The sequence below is a fragment of the Typopeltis vanoorti genome, chromosome 2 (assembly GCF_054136105.1).
Source record: "Typopeltis vanoorti isolate ZY-2024b chromosome 2, IOZ_Tvanoo_1.0, whole genome shotgun sequence".
Classification (NCBI taxonomy): Eukaryota; Metazoa; Arthropoda; class Arachnida; order Uropygi; family Thelyphonidae; genus Typopeltis; species Typopeltis vanoorti.
In genome coordinates, this window is record NC_143550.1 from 78,755,799 (window position 1) to 78,772,697 (window position 16,899).

The following is a 16,899-nucleotide window of genomic DNA, read 5'->3' on the forward strand; positions in this document are numbered from 1 at the left end:
ACAAACAAAACCCATGATCACCCCTGGAACTTGTGTAAAAGCGTGGTTAGTAAGAGCGTGTTGGACTAGATTTTTTTGCTTGGAGAGTGGTGAATGAGTGAAATGGATTTCCAGAGGTAATTGCAAACTGTACTGATGGTGAATTTAAGTAGAGGTATGATGGTATTATGTAAATAATTGTAAGAATGAGTCTTTTGACTCCATAAAGATACCCCATATAATAATAAAATAATAAAAACACAAGAAATGAAACTCACTGTGAATAACAATATACCAAGTACACTGAAAGTGAAAAAATTGAAACTATTTCAAATTGTACAACATATCTCATAAGTGTTTTTATCTACAGAAGGAGAAGTAGGTAGGGATGTTGATATAATTATTATTATCATTATTATTATTATTATTATTTTATTCAGGCCTCCATGGAGTCAAAAGACTCATCGTAGGAGGTCCTTCCTAAGAACATAAAGTCTGCAAGGCTCATCGAGGGCAAGTCCCCCCCCCCCTAAGAAACACAAAGTCTATCATAACACTCCTTAAACTCATTGACCGTTCTCGCTCTCACCACTCCATCAGGCAATGCATTCCATGGTTCAACCACCCTCCATGCAAAGAAACCACTCCTCACCCTCTTGCTCACAGTTTCCTTTCGTAACTTCCAGGGATGGCCTCTTGTCATCACTCCTTCCCGCTGTTCAACCAAGCAAAAGAGCTCCCCAGTGTCAACCCTGTAACCACCTCTCCACAATTTAAAAGTCTCAATCATATCACCTCTCCTTCTTCTATCCACCAGACTCTGCAGTCCACATTCCCTCAGCCGACCCTCATAACCAAAATTGTACAGTCCTGAAACCATCTTTGTCATCTGTCTTTGTACCCTTTTCACAGTCCCCTTCAAATTTATCCCCTTCAAATCCTTGGTACCAAATCTGAGAACAATAGTCTAAGTGTGGTCTGATCAGAGACTCATACAACGGAATGATAACACTTTTATCTCTGCAGGTCAGTCTCCTTCTCATAATTGCAGCAATCCTCTGTGTTACCTTCACCAACTTTGCAATATGTCCCCTAAATTTCAGGTTGCTATCAATCATCAACCCCAGATCTCTTGTCTCCCCCCCATTCCTCTAGTATAACTCCATCCATAGAGTATGCAGTGTCCCCATCGATGTTTCCCAAACCTCAAGACCTTACATTTTGCTGCATTAAACTGACATCCCCCATTCATTTGCCCATCTGTCTATCTTATTCATATCCACTTGCAGAACTATCACATTTGCACTATTACTAATAATCCTTCCCAGCTTCGCATCATCCGCAAACAACTGAATATCCCTTGCAATCCACTGGCAGTGTCATTGATATAAAGGTTAAACAATATAGGTCCTAGTACTGAGCCCTGTGGGACCCCACTTGTAACCCTCTGTCTCCTTGAAACTGCTCCACCATACACAACTCTCTGATACCTATCAGACAGCCAATCTTGAATCCAATTGACCAATCTGACATCCAGACCCATGTGCTGCAACTTAAATATCAGCTTATCATGTGGCACCATGTCAAATGCCTTTGCTAAGTCTAAGAAAATTTCATTATATGCCTTTCCCTCATCTAATGTTCTTGTAACTTTATTATAAAAGGCTAGCATATTGCTAAAATAAGAGCGCCCTTTCACAAATCCATGTTGACTCTCACAGATAACATTACCCTCATCTGCCTAATGCTGTATACAGTCCCTCACTACTTTCTCCAAGATCTTAACAACTACTGATGACACACACACTGGCCTATAATTAGACACTTCCAGTCTGTTACCACCCTTATGCAATGGCACTATCTTACCTTCCTTCCATTCCCTGGGCACCTTTCCCACAGCCAGAATTTCATTGAAAAGCCAGGTTAAAGGCACTGTCAGTTCCCTAGCATATTCTCTCAAAACTCATGGTGAAATACCATCCAGTCCCAAAGCTTTACTGACATCCAGAGTACTCAGTATCTGAAACACACTCTCATCCTGTACCTCTAAACCTCGAACCTGCCCTATCCCTCTAGCATTAAAACTGACTCCTCCAGGATGAAATACTCCAATAAAGTGTTCATTGAACAATTCCACTATGTCCTCTGCATCAGTCACTCTGTTCCCATTTTTATCCCACAATATCATTCTTCCACAGTCATTTCTTCTCTTACTGGCCACATAGCTAAAAAATTCCATAGGATTTTCTTTGGATCTTAGGGCCAATCTCCTCTCATATTCCAGTTTCGCTTTGCTTACCACATTAGTCACTCCTCTGGCCTGTGTCTTATATTCTTCATGCATCTCTTCACCTGTCTCCTTATATCTCTTCCATAGCCTCTTTTTTGCATGCAGTTGCTGTTTAATATTGTTTGTCATCCACTTTACTCCAAATTGTGTCCTCTTCTTCACTTGTGGTATACAACTTACCATTGCTGCTAACAAATATTCTTTCACAATTTCCCACACACTAATGATATTCCGGCTTCCAATTCCTCCCTCCATGAAACTTCCCGAAGTTGACGTCTAAGACTATTACAATCACCTGCTTTATAATTCCACATAAGTTCCCGTCTTTTTGATACTCCTGCATGTCTATTCATTTTCCAAGTCAAAACCATATGGTCACTCTCTCCAACTGGTGGGAGAGATGTCATCTCAGTTATTATCAACTCTTCTGATGCTATAACCAAATCCAAAACTCTTGAACCTCTTGTTCCCTCTGTTACATGTTGCCTAAGACATTTGTCCCTCAAGAATTCTAGAAATTCCATTCCCCTATTGCTACATTCATCTTCCTCTCTCCAATTTATACTATTGTAGTTAAAATCACCCATAACAATCATTCTTCTTGCACTTGCCAAACTTAACTGTCTAAACATCTCCTGGTCCCTGTCCTCTGTGCTCCTCGGTCTGTAGCAACACCCCACTAAATATCCTGTCTTGCCCACCTCTACCTCACACCATATGCTCTCAAAATCATTTGTCTCACTGCCTTCCAAAGCCTCCACTTTTAGAGGACATAGGTCGTCACTTATCATAAACAGTACCCCACCAAGGTCATGCAGGGTTCGAGGATTCAAAATAAGGATTCAAAAGGCAAAAACTTTATATACTGTGTTATAAGATTATGGGAAGTGAAAAATATTCACACAGATAAAAAAATGATTTTAATGCATGTATTAATTTAGTTATTTTATATGGGTGTGAAACATGGCTAATTTCAAAGGAAATACAAAGAGACAAGCAGTCACAAACCAATGTCTGTGGGGTTACCATATTCGAATATGGTGGCCTCAAATTATTAATGATGAAGACCTCTGGAAAAGAACAAATCACAAACCTAACTTTCTTCTTCTTCTTCTTCTGCAGCTTTTCCCACTTAAGTAAGTTCGCTGTTTGTGGTGAATCTCCTCCACAACTTCGTGTCTTGGGCTGTAGCCACATCCAAGTTCTTCATCCTCAAGTCCTCCTCCACCATCTACCTCCATCTCTTCTTTGGCCGTCTGCACTTCGTCTTCCCCTGCACATCCATCTGCATGACCTTTCTTCCCATATACTCTTCCTCCCTCTTCATCACATGGCCAAACCATCTCAACCTTGCCTCCTGTATCTTTGCTCCCAAGTTCGTAACTTTCACCATTCCCATTATATAGTCATTTCTCAGATGATCCTCAGGTGATATTTTTCCTCAGGGCCACAGTTTCCAAAGCATACGTCATAGCTGGTCTCACTACTGTCCTGTAGATTTTACCTTTTAGTTTGATCAGCGCCGTCTTATCACATAGCACTCCAGCCATCTCTCTCCACTTCCTCCATCCTGCTTGTATCCTGCATCCCACTTCCTTCTCAGCTCCTCCATCTTCTTCCACTGTTGAACCTAAGTATCTAAAGTCTCTCACCTTCCTGATGACATTTCCTTCCAGCTCCAGATCTGTCTCCTGGCCACCGCCCACTGCGCAACACATATACTCTGTCTTACTTCTGCTCAGTCTCATACCTCTCCCTCTTCCAGTACTTTTCTCCATCTTTCCAGTTTAGTTTCCGCTTCTTCTCTTGAATCTACACACAGCAAGATGTCATCTGCATACAACATAATCCAAGGCACGTCTTCTCTCACTTCCTCTGTCACCACCTCCATCACAATATTAAACAGGAACGGACTTAATGCTGACCCTTGATGCAAGCCAACTGTCACTGGAAAAACTTTCTGTCTCTCCCAGGCAGGTTTGAACTCTTGTCTTCACATTCCTGCACATCTCCTGCACCAATCTGATATGTTTCTCTGGTACTTTCTTCTTCCTCAGACACCTCCAGACTTCTTGCCTTGGCACTCTATCATACGCTTTCTCCAGATCAATAAATACCAGATGTAGCTCCCGTTGCTTCTCTCGAAACTTTTCCATTATCTGTCATACCCAAAGATAGCATATGTCATCGATTGACCAAGCATGAAGCCAAATTGCTCTTTTGCAATCTCCACCTCCTTCCTCATTCTTCCATCAAGAACCCTCTCTAGGATTTTCATTGTGCAGGACATCAACTTTATTCCTCTGTAATTCTTACAGTCTTGTGCATCCCCTTTACTCTTGTAGATGGGGACAAGAGTACTTTCCCTCCATTCCTTGGATATATTTTCCTGTTGACAAACTTTTATTAACAGGTCCCACAGCAGGTCAATTCCTTCTTCCCCCCCAGTGCCTTCCATGCCTCCACTGGGATCCTGTCAGGGCCCACTGATTTTCCATTCTTCATGCTCTTTATGGCTTCCTTCTCTTCCACTCCTAAGGGAGCGGAAGTGAAGGAAGGAAGTGATACAAGGGCCCTAGCCTTTGTATCACTTTCTTTTCGACTCGTTTAATCATATCTAGAGCTGCAGTGAAGTTTTATGACCAGATGCCCTTCCTGACATCAACCCTCTCCATTTATCTGGGCTTGGGACCGGCATCTATTAGGACTAGTTTGCCCCATTCGGTGTCTGCAATAGCAAAATGACATAGCAAGATAGGAAAGATTCACCCCTAGCCCTCGATTACTCTAATAGCATTGGGGGTAATGAGCAAGAAGAGAAGAAAGAAGCAAAGAAAGAAGGGTAGAGGACCCGTCTACAGATAATATAACAGATGTATATTACATGAAGTAAGGCATGGTCCAGCATCAGGTATCGCAGGTTTGCCATGCCCGTACTCACTAAAGTGAGCCCATGAGACAAACCTAACTTTGAAATCAGAAAATGAAAACATAAATGAATTCAATAGCTAAGAAATTGATGGAAAGCATTTACTGATTGGATGTTCCTAATGGAATTGGGAAAGAATAAGAAGAATACACCATAACAACTTCATAATAACAACATAACAGTATATGTTTTATGTTTTTATGAGATAACAACATATATAATAAAGTACTGCTGCAATAGCTTATATAATAAATATCATTACTAAAAACAGATGTAGTTAATGCAGATTATTTAACTTTATTATAAAATTATTAAGCCATGGTATTTTTCATTTTCTACAAGTGAAAAATTATGCTACAGATGTTATCTGGACTGTAGAAACTTAAGAAAATTATTACAGATCAATGAAAATGAAATAGCTGTAACTTTCTTGTCCTGAGGATTAAGCAAAATCGTTTCATTCTGTTTGAATATATTTCAGCATTACTGTTATGTACAAAATATCCAATATTTTGTACATAACAAAATCCATAACAAGCTCCCTATACAAAATCCATTGTATAGGGAGCTTGTTTCTTTTCCATCTAGATTTCTAATTCCAAACCAATACTGGAATGAGATGATAAAGTATGTATTTGTAAATCCCTCCAAAATTTAGAAAGAGAAATAAATCATAATTACTTTAATTTTTTTATATCTAGTACATGGTTCCTGGTCTGCATGGAGTGAATGGGGAGAATGCTTTTCCCCTGACTGTTCTGGTGATGGCTCAGGCTACCAATATATGCTCCGAGCTTGTGATAATCCTAATCCACAGCATGGTGGAAAGATGTGTCAAGGTACTTTTATCAAAGCCTTAATGTGCTTTGACCCAATTAACTGTCCAAGTGAGTAATTTAATTTACAAATATAAAAGTACAGTTTTATGATATTATATTAATAAACAGTAGTTTTAATTTATATGAAATTGAAAATAATATTTTTGTTAGTGTTTAGTTTGAATTTTACTGGTTGCTGTATGAAATTTTAAGCTGAACAGTAGTGCTAAAATAATGAGTGACAAATTAGAATATGAAATTAGTAATAGTGCTTGCTGATGTTTTGGCTGTTCAATAGGATTTGAATAAGCTGGAAAGGTAGGCAAATTAATGGAATATAAATTTAATGCAACTAAATGAAAGGTTTGAAATTAGGGATCCACAGAGAGGATGCTTGATACTTACTTTATTATTATTATTATTATTATTTGTGACACCTCCAAGGAGTCGAAAGACTCATCACGGGAGGACACCTACAACTATCTCAACTACTACACCGAACCTCTACTACGAATCATCTCCATCAACGCCATCTACTGCCCACCTCCACCACTACCACAACTAGTATTTTTTTGTCTGTAAATTGCGTGTGTTCTGAAGGGCCAATTTGTCTGTATGTGGGATGAAAAACCCGAGTTTCTGGGAGAAAAACCCCTGCTACCTCTGTATGAGATCGGCTAACTCACCTTCGATTGAAATCATCCAGATAAAGATTCCTCCCATCGCAATGAGAATCGAACTTAGGCTTATTCCAATCGAAGGGTGCAATGTGCCATCGATCTTCCAATTGCTTGGTGGAGTTATGCTGGATGCCGTGGAGGAAGCAAGGGATTGTGTTGTGATTGTTGATAGAAATTTGAAGTTCAGAGGACATATTGCAAAGGTTATGAAGACATATCAGGGATTTGCTGCAATGTTGAGAAGAACATTGACTGCAAGAGATAAAAGTGTGGTGGTCCCATTATATAAAGCTTTGATCAGACCACATCTGGATTTCTGTGTCAGATCTAGTCACCAGTGTTACTCACCAGTATTTGAAGGGTAACCTTAGAGAGGGTGCAGAGACAGGTAACAAAAATTATATCAGGACTGTACAATGTTGATTATGAGGATAGACTGAGAGCATGCAGACTGTCATAGTTTGGTGAATAGAAGACAAAGGGAAGAATATGATTGAGACATTTAAATTGTTGAAGGGTTATTATTATATTAACACTGAGGAGATTTTTCATATGGTAGAACAAAGGGATGGAACAAGGACAAGGGCCATCCCTGTAAGTTACAAAAGGAAGTAGTGAGTAAAGGGATAAGAAGTAAGTTTTTTGCATGGGGAGTGGTAGGAGCATGGAATGCATTGCCTAAGCGGGTGGTGAAGATGCAAACAGTGGATAAGTTTAAGGAGTGGTACAATAGACTTTGCATTGTTGACATTGTTGACCACAATGATTCTTGTGATTCCATAGAGGTCAGGATAATAATAATAATAATAAATCATTATCCCTTCTGTAATAAATTCCTATAATTTTTGACACATGAAAGATAGTGTGTTAAAATGTTTTACATCATAGGGGAAAATGAGAAGTTCCATAGTTTTAATCTAATGTGTGAGAAATTAAGAAATTACTAAGAATTATAGACATGTAAACACAAGATTATTTTAATATTTGCCAAATATTTCAGTCTGAAAATAACAGACTGTCTTCAGTGGCTACATAGGAACAGTTTTTAACAAGGTGGAATACAAACAATTGATCATTCAAAAGTAGAACGAGCCCCGTGATGTTACATTGCTAAGTATTAAAGAGAGGAAAAATTTCATCAGAGTGATGATTACTATAGGTATTAATTCACAATTTTATGTAATAATCTTAATTTATAAATAACATTAGACTAATGTAGGAATTACCAGTCTCAATTGAAAAAAACAATTAATGTGTTATCCTGATTAAACTTTCCCATATTTTTGATAAAGAAATACAGTCATTTCGATTCAAGTTAGGGCATTGAAGTAAGGCCTCAGCACTTTCTTTAAACAGGCATTCAAATTTATAGTGACATCTGTGTATAAGGCGAGTCTTGGACCAGAGGATGTTGTGGTTTGTCTCTATCCCGTGCTGAGCCAATCCAGACTTATCAGATTTGTTGTGCTGAATGTATGATTGATGTTCTTGAATTCTTTTTTCTATAGAGCATCCTGTTTGTCCAAAGTAGGACAGATTGTAGTTACAAGGAATTTGATATACACACCAGGCAGAGACATAGTTGGGCGTTATCTTTAGAAGAGGGGGAAATAGGTGGATATTTTGTTAATAAGTGGTTGTTAAATCATATTTCTTCAGAATTCTTGAAATTGGTTCTGAAATCCTGGAAATATATGGAATTGGAACTTGATGTATTGAATCATTGTTGTTCTGGATTGGATTGTAGGAATCGAACAGATGTTGTGTACTTTTTTCAGAGGAGCCATTTAATTTCATGTGATGTTTAATAGTTGAAAGTTCTTTCTGTAATTCATGAGAAGTTGAACAATTAGTTCTAGCTTGTTGGATTAAACATTTTATGATTCCTGTTTTTTGATAAGGATGATGAGCAGATTGTTTGAGAATATAACGGAGAGTGAGAAACAAGTTTTTTGCATGCAGAGTTGTGAATGATTGGAATGTCTTGCCTGAGAGTGTGGTGTCTGCAGAGAATTTGAGTGTGTTTAAGGTGTGGTATGATGAGCTGTATGTATGATAAAAGGACCTCTTAGATGTGTCTTTGACTCCATGGGATCTTGGGGTAATAATAATAATAATACTTCGTAATAGTACTTATACGTTCCTTGAGAAGTGATATTGTGACGTATTCCAAACTGAATAACATACACTCAATCCATTTGGAATTGGTAGCTCCCTACCTACTGAACTTTGTGAAAACACTATAAACAAAATCTTCAAAGAAAGTTTCTTCAGTAGATGAAGCTAACAAAAGCAACCTCAAGACAAAATTCCAAAAATTATGTTAGAAAATAAACTATGATAAGCACTTATCCCATCCTTAAAATAGTCTTGTTTAATCTCTTATTACATGTCCTTGCAAATACTAAATTAAACATCCTGCACAACATTTAATTTTGACTCCCGCAGTCAATATCTCTAAGAGTGACATCATAGCAAACATAGAAAAAGGACTAAGAACTACCAAGAGATGCTCTAGATTTAATCCACATTTAAACACATTCTACTTAAGTCAAATGATCAATCGGAAATAAATCTCATAAATGGCATGTTGACTTTAAAACAATACATCACAATGGCAATATTGCAGTGTTGAAAGCCATTAAAGAAAATTACAGTACACTATAATCATGGATACTGATGCATATGCTTACAAAATGCTGAACTAACTTAATGATACAAATGCTTGCAACTTACTGGAATCTGAGCCAACTTGGTACTTTTAAAGCATGGCCAACAATCTGCTTAAAAGCCTTGTCAGCTGTAAAAAAAGAAACTGCTGCTGATTTTATTATTATTATTATTAGTAGTAGTAGTAGTAGTATTAGTATTTGTCACCTCCAGGGAGTCCAAAGACTCATTGAGGGAGGGCATCTGCTCTACAACTGTATCTCCACCACTCACAATCCACCAACTGACCGCAGCTACACCAACACCATCTATCACCGACCACCACCAGTATTTCCACAGACAATCACAAACATCCATGCCCATGCGGGATTTGAACCCGTAGCCTTTTGGCTGGGGAGCAGATATGCTAACCACTCTGCCCACCAGGCTGGAATGTAGACTTGCATTGTAGTAAATTTCATTTATGTCATATACTGAGTATTTTTTTTTTCCTGGTCCATTTCAAAGGCCACCAGGTGCAACTTCTTTTATACCTAGTGGTTTTTGAATTCCAATCTCAATATCATTCTTTAATGGGATGAGAAAGATTTATCTCACACCACCTCCTACCTCTAATAGCACCAGACTGCCATGCAAAATTTATTTGCTATTCTTTGGCTTACATTTACCTCAAGTCTTTCCTAAAACAAACACATCATATCCATGGCTTCCATGATCTCCAGAAAAATTTTGCCATTTTTTTTCCTCAAGAAAAAGTTCTCCTGAAGAAGATATTCATAAGCTACTGACTGTATACAACTTCTAAATCTTCTGTACTTTAAGATGCAAAACTAGTAGAAAGTATAACAAATTAATTAATTATTTTGATAATTGTTTTTAATGAATTTCATACACATGGAAGATTGTAGAATCTCTAACACTTTAGTGCTGTTCATGCATGTATAGGAGCTGAGAGAGAGAGAGAGAGAGAGAGAGAGAGAAATGAGTCTATTGATATTATTATCATCATCATCATCACACTTGCATAGAGTCTGCTGACTTATTCTGGGATGGGAGGTTCATTCAACTGATAGCAGATTTATCATGCTGACCCTGCATTAACAACATATCCTGGAAAAATGTGTTACATTTGCAAACAATTCTCCATCTATAAAATTCTACTCCTCATACCTTTCTTCACCACACTCTTACACAACTTCCAAGGATGCCTTATGGCACTTCTCTTCTCACTTTCTACTTTTTTTGATAATCCCCTCTATATTAATCCAATAAAATCCCTTCACTCACTTAAATGAAACTGGAGCCCCTGCTACTCATATACAGTGTGAATTCCCTCAGTGACATGTAGAGGCCCAGACAATACCCTTGAGGGTACAGCAGTAAAATGGTTCCTCAGACCAGCTACTGGTTAGTGTATCAGACCGAACTGATTAGTAACAAATCCATTGGCTCCCTGGTCAGCTAGTGCCAAATTCTGATGCTACTTACTTTGCTAGTTAGTGACTAACAGCAGACCAAGTAAAGTGGCTGCAGGGGAACTGTCAAGGCCACTTGTGGATGGGAGACTGGGTTTTCTCTCTGTGTGAACAGTATATTTGCAAGTCTGTCATCTCTTGTTACATGCCTATATTCTTTGTTATCTCTTTCCCTTTCCACATTGAATGGTTTACAACTCAATGAAACATGATTTTACTGTGTATCATAAAATTTCTTCACAAAAAAAAAAGTAAAAAATCATAAAAATAGCTAAAATGCAACAAAAAAAATCAAAAATTCACATTAATTCTTTTAAAAAAGTTCTGTGTCCACTTCACCAATATTCACATCATCATCTACAGTGATCTACTTCTCCTCCTTCACATGGTCCAACTACTGCTTCAGTTTTTCCAATCCAAACATCTTTTCAGACCAATAGCAGCAATCATCCTCATAGAAATGAAGGTCTTCATCTCAAACATGGAACAACCTTTAATCAGAATTACTAGTTCCAAATTCTGGATGTTGGTTCTCCTCTTGACAGACCCCCAGCTGGCAACCTCATCAACCACTGTCCACCTTAACTGCCTAAACTACACATTACACAGTTTCTTACACCACAAGGATGGGAATTGTGCATTCATCAGAACTGGCATCCCATGTCAGAGTTTGCAAAACCTCAAATCCCTCTGCTTGATCTGCTTTAGCTCAAAATAATATCCTTACCAAGCCAACTTGTCACGATCATCTGTTGCTTTGCTCCCCAAATTCCAATAACCATTCTAACCATTCTTCTTCAACTATCTCTCTTTAAAGCTTGATTTAGCTGCAACCAAAATACTCTAATAGTGAGGTCATAATTCATGAGGACCTCATTGTCCATAACTCGAATTGGCTTCTCCAGTTTCACTAACCAAGAAGGCAGGGATGCCTATCACAGTTTGCCCTCCTTCTAATCTGCGAACACTCAATCTCTTCTTAAAAGATCCCTTCCAAATATATTGTAGATGTTGGTTCTCCTTTTGGTAACTTGGACCACAACATCAAAAAATTCTCCTTTGCAATGGAACAACCCTCACTTAACAGTTCCCAGTCCCAGTTCTTTGGCATTACAAGGATACAAAATCAAATGATCTCCATGACTCCTCCTTCACATGGTCCAACTACTGCTTCAATTTTCCCAATCCAAACATCTGCTCAGACCATTAACAGCAATCATCTTCACAGAAATGAAGATCTTCGTCCCTCTTTCTGCATCAAATCCTCAGCTACCATCCAAGCATTGGTTCTCAAAAAAGTGTGCCAATGCAGTGCAAAAAAAAAAAAAAAAAACTCAGCACACTATGAGTGGCCAAAACTTCAAGATCAAAACTTCTGCTGCTCACTCTTCCTATATTGCAGCTCACAACATCTGTAAAATCACAACACTAACAAATCCAAATCAGAATTTGAAAGAGCCAAATGCTGCAGACTTGCCTCCTGTCTAAATGGCAGTTGAGTCTTCTGATCCCTTGCCAAGGACATTGGGTGCAACTTCCCCCCATCCCTCATGTTTCATCTGCTGTCACATCTAGGTAATACCATGGTCATCCCATCGAAAGATAAGGATGACTTACTCATCACTCGTCTCTTCCAATTCCTGCACTTCTGGTGACTAGGGCAAAGTTCCCTCTCTCCCCCACCTTATCAAGAATTGCTCACTTGAAGTCACCTACAGTCTTCTGGTAGAAAGAAATCCAAAGAATCCTTAATAACCTGAACACAAACAAGGCATCTGGTCCTGATAGTATCCTACATATTGTGTCAAGAACTAACCTGTGTGTGTGCCCAAGAACTAACACCTATCCTGTATCGCCTCTTCAGTCTATCATTTTGAACTAGCTTCTACCCTACAGTATATGGAAACAAGCCCACATCCAATCCATTCCAAAGAAATGGTATAAAAGTCAACTAACAAACTTTTGTGCAATTGCTATCACTTCTCTCTCTCTCTCTCTCTCTCTAAAATTTTGGAGAAGGTCATCAGCAACCAACTTCTGCACCACCTGGGACCCAACCAACTGATCAGTTGACCAGCAACATCGTTTCCACTGCTCTCAACCTACAGCCAATCATTTAGCTCTCACCACTCACCTCTCAACTCAAGCAATGGAAAAATTTGGAGAAACTCATGTAGTCACTCTCAACATCTCAAAAGTATTTGATTAGGTTTGGCACAGGGGCCTACTTAGTAAACTGCAATTCTGTGGTCTGCCTCTCACCTTCTGTAACTGGATCACCAACTTGCTCACTGATCACTCACTATGAGTCATGGTGGAAGGTTTCCTCTCTCGTATTTCCTCTCTAGTACTGGAACATCACATGGTTCCATACTCTCACTTCACCCAGATCCTGAATTAGAATGGGATGAACTATTATTCCAGTAGCAACAGAAGCCAAGTTCTTGGGACTCATCTTTAACAGAAAACTTACATTTCTTGCACACATTTGTCAACTAAGAGAAAAGTGAAAGTGAGCATTGAATCTCCTTCACACTCTGTCTTCTATTGAATAGAGTTCAGATTGATCTTCATTGCTTCATTTTTATAGTGTGCTTATATGTTCCAAGCTGGATTATGGGTCTCAAGTCCATGGTTCTGCAAGACAGAATAAGCTGCAAAGGTTGGATCCCATCCATCATCAGGGTATACAGATAGCTGCTAGTGGCTTTCACACATCACCTACTATAATGAACCAGCTTAGACACTTAGATAGAAACAGTTGTCTAAGTGTCTAAGCTGGTTTTAATATTTGATATTTTATTTTTTTATTAATATTTTAATAATAAATATTTGATATTAATAATAATATTTGATATTAATATTTTTTAATAACCTACAAACCACAGCCCCCCTCCTCCCCCTCCACAAAAAAGATTACTCTAAATCCATCACCATTCCCTACATCCGAGGCACCTCAGAAAAAATTACCAAAATTCTAAAAAAACATGACCTCACCTCCTGTTACAGGCCTTACAGAAAATTGGCATCCCTTATCCGCTCTACCAAAGACCAACCACTTCCCCTAGACCTACCTGGTGTATACCAGGTTCCTTGCAGTTGTAAACTGTCGTACTTTGGCCAAACAGGCAGGACAGCGAACATCAGAATTTCTGAACACAAGGACTACATCCGGTTTTACAAGTATAGCCATTCTGGTCTTGCAGACCATGCTCTGGATACTCGCCACAGAATACGGTGGAAGAAAGCAACAATAATACACCGGAGCAAATATAAATTTGAAAGATTATTTATGGAATCAGCCTCTGCCCTTAGAAACTCTCCAAACCTCAACAAATTTGGTTGTATTCGACTGCCCCAAATTTGGGAGGCATACATCAGCAGACCTTCAGCCCAACTGCCAAGAATGCCTACTTAGCCCGCCAGAGGGCACCATCAGGACTTCTAGGAGAACGATAGCTTCATATCTTCATTCTCAGTTACTGTATTGTTAGTGCCTGTGTGCACCTGCCTTTTTGTAAGTTCCTTTAGAAAATGGCAATGTGACATTGCCGAAATATCGGAAATATCTATTAAAGTATAATTTAATTTATATTCGGATCTACGTTGTTTCAATTCCCTAAGTGATTTAGAAATCTTATATGGAGACAACACAGTTTTGTGAAGGGTAGATCATACCTTAGTATTTTCTTAATTTTTATAATAAAGTGACAAATGAGATGGATAAAGGAAATGGATACACAATGATACTGCTGTACTTTGCAAAGGTATTTACCAGGCTATCACATGGAACTCTATTACATAAACAGAAGACAATGGGAAGAGTAATGAGAGAGAGAGAGAGAGAGAGAGAAGAATGGTCAGTATCAGTGGGATTTGTTATAGATGCAGAAATTAAATATTATGTTTGTATATGAATGCCAGAATTTCCAGAAATAAGAGGAGTCAAAACTGTTGCACTTCAAACTTTCATTCAAAAATTAGCAGAATAAGTTATATGTGGTTGGATGCCATCTTGATGTTTTTCATTAAAATAGAAAAGGCAAAAAAAGGGAGATGGCGTGCTGCTTGTAATAGAAAAGACGTTCTGCCCATGCAAAGTGAAGATGCAAAGGATAATAGTGACAGTGGTTTTGAGGCAGTATTGTGTGAGGCATATATACAATTCTCTGATATCTTTCATAAAGCCAGATTACAATCCAATCTACTAATCTGATATCACAATCCCATAGACTGCAAATTAAATATCATCTTGTCACACACACACACACACACACACACACACACACACCCTTATCAAATGCTTTGCAAACTCCAGAAAAATAACAGTTTATGCTTTTCCCTCATCCACTGCTCTGGTTACTTTATTAAGGATATCACATTATTGAAAGAAGATCATCTCTTAACAAATCCATGCTGACCTACATAAATAATATTCTCTTCATCTTCCTAATTCTGTATACAAGCTCTTAAACAGTTTTTCCATCTTAACAATCACTCAAAAAATACAAACCAGTATATATTTTGATGCCTTCATTCTACACCCACCCTTATGCAATAGCACTGTCTTAACCTCCTTTCACTCCTCAACTTGCAAGGTTAATTAATGGCATAGTAATTTCCTTAGCATATTTCCTTAAAACACATGGTGAAATCCCATCTAGTACCCTTAACTTACTGATGTCTAGAGCACTTGGTATTTGGAATACATCTCCTTCACTCACCTCTAATCCTTCACTAGGGTGTTTCATCCTAGTAAAGCCTACTTTACTAGGATGAAACACCCTAATAAAGGGATCATTAAATATCTGAACTATGTCATCTGCCTTTGTCTCCTGACAAAAATATCTGTCTGAAAGTAATCCATCAACAATAATTTTCCCTTCTAATTCTGGTCTCCTCTCATATTTTAATTTTTCTCTCTTTACTAAACTAGTTACCTTCCTAGCTGGAGCCTTATATTCCTCATGTAACTGTTCTCCACCTATTTCTTTATATGCTTTCCATAACCCCTTTTTCATTTGCAATTCCTGTTTGATTCCTCTAGTCATCCATTTTACTCAAAATCACTATATCTTCTTCATGTGAGGTATACAGTCTGACTGCTGTCAATACTTTCTTAACCATCTCCTATACACTACTGATCTCTCTTTCTTCAAATTCTTCTTGCTTATTATAGTTAAAAAGCTGCTTATAATTTAATTTGCCTTAGAATTTGTTGGAGGTGGAGGAAATGAGAGATCTGGGGGTGATAGTGGATAAGGATCTGATATTTAGGGGACACACAGCCAAAATTGTGAAGACAACACAAAGGCTTCTGGGAATGATGCGGAGGACACTGACTTGTAGAAGTAGGGAGATTTTTGTTCCATTATATAAGGCTTTGATTAGACCACACATGGACTGTTGTGCCCAGATTTGGTCACCTGGTTTTCAGAAGGATGAAGTGATGTTGAAGAATGTCCAGAGGCGACTGACTAAGGTAGTTTCTGACCTCTGGAATGTCGAGTATGAGGAAGGATGGAGAAGATGCAACTTGCAGAGTCTGGTAGACAGGAGGAGGGGAGATATGATAGAGACCTACAAGTTATTCAGGGTTGATAGGATCAATGCTGACAGAAAATAGTGGGAGATCAGGGGAGAACCAGAGGTCATCCCTGGAAGCTGTATAAGGAGGGTGTGAGTAGGGGAGTGAGAAGCAGATTTTTTTTCATGCAGAGTTGTGAATGATTGGAATACCTTGCCTGAGAGTGTGGTGTCTGCAGAGAATTTGAGTGTGTTTAAAGCACGGTATGATGAACTGTGTGTGTTTGATAAAAGGACCTCCTAGATTAGTCTTTGACTTCATGGGGTCTTGGGTAATAATAATAATAATAATAATAATTTCTTCTGTATTCCTATTCATTTCCCCAAGTCAGGACTACATGGTCACTCTCATAAGCTGGGAGCAAGTATGACATCTCTCTCACACAATCAGATTTCGTATTCCCTCCATCACATACTACTTAAGACAGTTGTCCTTAGAATTCCAAAAATTCATTTCCTTTGCACTCTATGT

General features: G+C 38.4%; 1 protein-coding gene across 2 annotated transcripts in view; it reads left to right on the forward strand.

Annotated features, from left to right (window-relative positions):
• The window catches only part of LOC150109203 (coadhesin-like), a 252,093-nt gene that overhangs the window by 130,443 nt on the left and 104,751 nt on the right, over positions 1-16,899 (forward strand). For both annotated transcript variants that reach the window (XM_090406243.1, XM_090406252.1), the window contains exon 6: positions 5,900-6,085. In XM_090406243.1, the coding sequence (XP_090262369.1) occupies positions 5,900-6,085 (186 nt within the window). The remainder of the gene's footprint in view (positions 1-5,899; positions 6,086-16,899) is intronic.